We start from the raw sequence: 5,397 nt of genomic DNA, 5'->3' as shown, positions 1-5,397 counted from the left end.
CACTTGGGAGGCAGAGGCAGGCGGATTTCTGAGTTCGAGGCCAGCCTGGTCTACACAGTGAGTTCCAGAACAGCCAGGGCTATACAGAGAAACCCTGTCTAGAAAAAAACCAAAAAATAAAAAATAAAATTTAAAAAAAAATGGAGCTCCCTTTCCTGTCCTAAGGCCATCCTCACAGCCAAAGCAGCTGCCAAGTCAACCACCATCCAGAGGATCACTTATACTGACAGTTTGCTCAGATGATGTCAATATAAAGAAAATCCTTAAACCACAAGCTTCATGACAACTGGAATAAGAAATGAGCAGGTCTTGGGGCTGGAGAAATGGCTCAGCAGTTAGGCTTCTCTTCCAGAGGATCCAGGTTCAATTCCCAGCACCCACATGACAGCTTACAACTGTCTCTAGCTCCATTTTCAGAGGATCTGACACCCTTATACCAACATGCACTCAGGCAAAACACCAATGCACATGAAATAAAAATGAACAAAAATTTTAAAAGTTACAAAAAACAAAAAGTACAAGAGTATTCCTGACCTAATTCCAGTAAGCCCAAGACAGAAGCAGCCGTAATCTCTTTCCCTCCCAGCTGGAAAAGACTAGAACTACTTCAAAGGCATGAACCAATGCCCTCTCTTGCAATCACAAAGCAACATGGGTGATCTCAGGGCAGTCTGAGATGGAAGGATGATAGGCTGTAAGAAAGATTTAGCACTCAAGAGCCAGCCACATAGCAGAAAGATTTATTTGTGGTTGTTTCTACTCAGTGATCTCTAAAAGATAAAAAATTTTACAACAACTTTGTTTGCACTGGCCAAACTTCTTCATGTCATTCTTATAGTGAGCAATATTCGAAATGTGGATAGCCCCACTTGGTCAGGTTTTCTTTACACTGTGTTCAAAGTCAAATTTGAGTTTGCTCCACTTCCCAGTGGAGTTTACATACACAGATTTCTCTGCATGCATCCCTTTGCACCAGCTAGTATCATCCCTGGTAAAATTCTTTAATGTATGCATAATTTTAGTGCTACCTGTAAGTCAATTTAGGGGAAAAAATTCTAACAGTGAAAACTGTTAACCACCAAGAAGAATTTCAACACTTACTTGAAAACGTCAGATGAGCTTTCTGACTAAGAATGGCTCCATATTTGTTCACTGCCAAGCACTGATAAAATCCTTCATCCGATTGCTCTCCCCGCCTGCCTTCCACCTCACTGATGTATAAAGAGCCGTTAGAGAGAACCTGGATCCGTTTATTTTCAGACAATTTTGCTCCATTTTTCAACCATGTGACCTTAATGGGACCTTCTCCATGAGCCTGGCAATCTAAAGAGACTGGGTCTTTCCTTGTGACTGTTGCATCCTGTGGTTCTTTCATGAAGAACAGTTCGCTAAAGCTCCACACTCCTGCAAAGGAAAAAAAAAAAAGGGAGAGAGAGGTACATCCAGAATTACAGGTATGAAATTATTTAGCACACAACTGTAAAACACACATTCGTGGTAGGAGGCAGTTTCTCCAGTCATAATGGTCAACTTCCAAGGACCTTAATAACCACAGACCCTTCCAACAACTCAAAACATGGGAAGATTCTAATACCCTCTATGCAGCCTAAAAATTTGGTTCTCAGGTTTCTCGCCAGAGACCCAAAATCATCAGAACCTACTAGCACAAGCCGTTTGCTACTTTTACAAGCTTGTCAAAAAGATCTTGAACAGGGTTAAGTCATAAAAGTCTAATTTTACAAGAAATCATTAGCAAAACTCCAAGTCTGTGAACAAGCGAGTTTATTTCCTTGTCTCTTGAAGTGTTTTGGGAAACCCGGCACCTACTCCTTTGGGAAGTACGTTTATCTTTTGTGACAAATTACAAGTTTGCATTTTTTTTCCTATCTGCCCTTTTACAGCAGGGATGCTGTCTCCTCTCCTTAAAAGAAATCCATTTACTTCATTTCTGCCAAGCCAGCTAGGTATTTAATAGGCACACAATAGACTTTGAAAAGTTCGTAACTTGCCGCTTGTACTCAGTGGGTGATCGGATTAGGAAACCTTTATTTCACTTTTTTAGTGCTACCAACTGTTGGAAAAAAAATGCGTGACTAATTGGTCCTTACTGTCTAAGAGGGATAGGAGATTGCTTAATCAACCAATACACATTTTTATCAGAGAAGAGGAAATGCTTTATCCAGGCATACACAAGCCCCAGGTCCCCCAGAATAAAGCACTCGTTGCCTCCTGCCATCAGAGCAAAAGTTTGTTGATCTGAACCAAAAAAAATTAGGGGTCTTAGTGGGAGTTTTTTGTTGTTGTTGTTTTTTAACATTTCTTCTGGTCAGTTCGAAGCCCTGACTACAAATACCCAGCAATAATTTTTATCTGTTTCTGATCAAGACAGATCCTGAAAACCTGAATCTAGGGCCAGATTTTACATTAAGGTCTGCCCTGGGCAGCTACCCCAACGGCCCCATGCAGCAAGCACCACTCCGGAAGACGCCCATTGTGTTTCTGAGCCGCATCCCACTTTGATCCTTTCTCTTGCTAACTGAAACTAACTCCTCCAGAAAAAAGATAAGAAAGAAAAAAGAAAGAAAGAAAGAAAGAAAGAAAGAAAGAAAGAAAGAAAGAAAGAAAGAAAGAAAGAAAGAAAGAAAGAAAGGAGGAGGGGAGGAGGAGGAGAAGGAGGAGGAGGAGAAGTAGAAGAGACTGGCGATTGTAACTTACAAATGAATAACTGAAGCCCCTCTCGTCAAAGACCTTGCTTTCTCTAATATTCACTTTACATTTTTCTGTCTTTGAAGAAACCAAGATTGCAGAAAGAGAAATAAATAGATTTTGGCAAGTCTGTTAATCTGGAGGTTTCAGGGACCTCTAGCCAGGACCTCAAAGACCTACAGAAAGTAAGTTCTACCCAGACACCTTTCTCCCTGCCTCTCTTGGGGCACAAATGGGCCATACAACTTTCAAGCTCCTTCTCTTTGCAATTTCATCCTCCCATCTTCTTGCTCAGTCTGGAGCTTGGAAAACGTGGGACGCCCCAGCTTGGCCACCGAGAGACCTGGAGGGACCCCACAGCAAACCCTGGAAACGGCGCGCAACCGCGGCGCCCCCCTGCGTGGAGAGGCTGCCACTCAGGAAACAATATAAATAAAACCACGTGCGGCCGCGGCCCGGGAGGCTGCGCGGAGCCCCTAGCTGGCCGCAGCTCGGACAATGGCAAGAGAAGGGCTAATGGTCAGCGGATCCAGGGGAACTCGGCCTCGGCCTCGGAGCGCTCGGAGAGCGCATCCAGAGAGAACCCTGGCTGGCCGTACCACCCGAGGCATCCCTGCCCGTCCCCCTCCCCGCGCACGACCGCGCACACTCGCATGGGAAGCGCGCCCACCTGGAACCGAGCCGAGCGGCGGCAGTAGCAGTAACAGCAGCAGGGGCAGCATCCCCGGGCGCACGGGAGGCGCCATTCAGCGGGGCTGCGCAGGCATGCTCCCGGGCTGTTCGCCCGCGCCCGCTGCTCCCGCTGCTCCCGCTGCTCTCCTGGACCCGCAGCTCCTGCTGCAACCCGCTGCTCCGGCGTGGCGAGGCGACGCGCCGCTTGCAGGCGCACCGAGCCCCGCGAGTGCGCCAGGCCGCGGGGACCACGCGCGCCGCGTCCAGCCGGGGGCGGAGGGAGGCTGTAGAGGGCGGCGCAGTGGACAGCCTGGCCGGCCGGGGACTACTTTCTACATCTGGCCCCTGGGCCCCGCACGGCGAGGTCGGCGCTGCTGGCGGAGGGACACGCTGAGATCGCCTGGACGACCCCGGGGACAGGGGGAGGGCCCCGCCGGACAATGCACCTGGGGGTCAAGCCCCCGCCCCTCGGCCTGCGCGCCACGGCCGGCCACCGGGCCACAAAGGCCAATCGTCCTGGCCGCGGCCAGCCCCCCGGGGCCCTTCTCCCTCCTGCGGGCCAGTTGAAGATTCCGCACGGAGGAGGGGGTTGGGGTGGAGGGATGGTGTTGAGAGATGTGGCAAGGCCGGAGACTTCTCCCCTGATGGCCCCCTGCCCATCCCCCTGCCTTGCTCACCCGCCCAGGCCCTGTTCAGGGAAACCCAGTTCCCACTTCTGAGGCTTGTCAGCGCCCCTGGAGGCATCCTATGGCGACAACCCCCACCCCCCAACTACCACCCACATTTGGAGACTGTTCTTATCTTTTCTGGTCTCATCAGATACAGCCGTGGCTTCAAAATCATCTTAGAGAGCCCTAAAATTAGCAGTTACTTTGGGGGGAGATGTTTTAACTCTGCTTCAAGTTGATTAAGTTTTTAAATGTGTGAGAACTAAGCGCAGAAAGAGCCCTGTTCTGCGAGTAGATGCGAGATCAGGGGCTGTCCAGAGCTTGCTGTGCGAGGCAAGACTTTGGTGGGTTACCTGCTTAAAAGTTAGGCTGATGAAAGAAGACACCAACGATGGGAATTTGTTCACAGCTCTTGAAATTAATTAAGGATAACCCAGAGGAGTCGATGCGTACATTTAAAGAGGGCGGGCTAAAGTGGGGGGGGGGGGTACCGTATGGAGCCTACAGAGCCTTTACACGTGGATTAGCGTTTGCTAATCCTGATCTAAATCTTTGGCACATGACGAGGGCACAGGCTAAAAGCTAACTTTAATTAAAGCCGCTGACGGAAATCTAGCTTTTGTCACTAACTGCCTTTAGCAAGTTCTAGGGATCCTCCTGATTGCGTGGGGGGGGAGGGGGGAGTGAGAGAGGGGAGTGTGGTTTCGGAAGTCCTTTAGGACTCCCGCACTCTTTACCCTAAAAAAACGTACTTAAAAAAAAGTCAGTCTACTTTGCAATTTCATTTTAACCCCGTGTAAAGAACAGTACCCTTGGCTATGTTGCGTCCAAACTTGCCTTATAATTTAGATGAGTCTGAACAATTTCTAAACCTCAAAATATAAATTCGTGTAGAAAGAAAAATGAGTTACGGAACTGTTGCCTTTTAAATTACATTTTTTTGTTTGGGTTGTTTTGAAACAGAGTCTCACTTTGCAGTCCAGACAAACATGGACCTCACTTGTCCATGACTGGTCCAGACTGCCTGTTGTAGGCTTGAGCCAGCATTCCCAGACTGGTTAGATTTTTGAGCACACCACAAATCTTACACTATGGCATAATATTATATAATTATTTTCTTCTCCCTCTAGACTTCTTAGTCCCAACCGACCCCAAGTGTTTCTGTTTCCTGGATAAGATGTGTTAATAATGTGTTCTTATTCAGTTACAACCAGGGGTCTTTAATGACTTGGGACATGGTGTTGCTTTGAGGAATAGTATTTGCATTGAAACAAAATGAAGAAAGATGATGTAACACCTTAAACGACATGCTGAACCAAGTTGAATGTGTATTTACTGCAGCATGCTAGAC

The 5,397-nt window shown here is 47.8% G+C and overlaps 1 protein-coding gene across 2 annotated transcripts in view; it reads right to left on the bottom strand.

Annotated features, from left to right (window-relative positions):
• The window catches only part of Prtg (protogenin), a 116,026-nt gene extending 112,340 nt beyond the window's left edge, over window positions 1–3,686 (bottom strand). The window contains exons 1-2 of one of the 2 annotated variants that reach the window (XM_031344351.1): window positions 3,377–3,686; window positions 1,102–1,404 (exon numbers count right to left, since the gene is read on the bottom strand). In XM_031344351.1, the coding sequence (XP_031200211.1) occupies window positions 1,102–1,404; window positions 3,377–3,452 (379 nt within the window). In that variant the 5' untranslated portion in view covers window positions 3,453–3,686. The remainder of the gene's footprint in view (window positions 1–1,101; window positions 1,405–3,376) is intronic. The other variant, XM_031344349.1, reaches the window with a different exon arrangement.
• Between the last annotated feature and the right edge of the window lie 1,711 nt (window positions 3,687–5,397).

Source organism: Mastomys coucha, unplaced genomic scaffold (genome assembly GCF_008632895.1).
Source record: "Mastomys coucha isolate ucsf_1 unplaced genomic scaffold, UCSF_Mcou_1 pScaffold23, whole genome shotgun sequence".
Lineage (NCBI taxonomy): Eukaryota > Metazoa > Chordata > Mammalia > Rodentia > Muridae > Mastomys > Mastomys coucha.
Note: the sequence above shows the minus strand (reverse complement) of the source record. Positions and strands in the feature narration are given on the sequence as shown.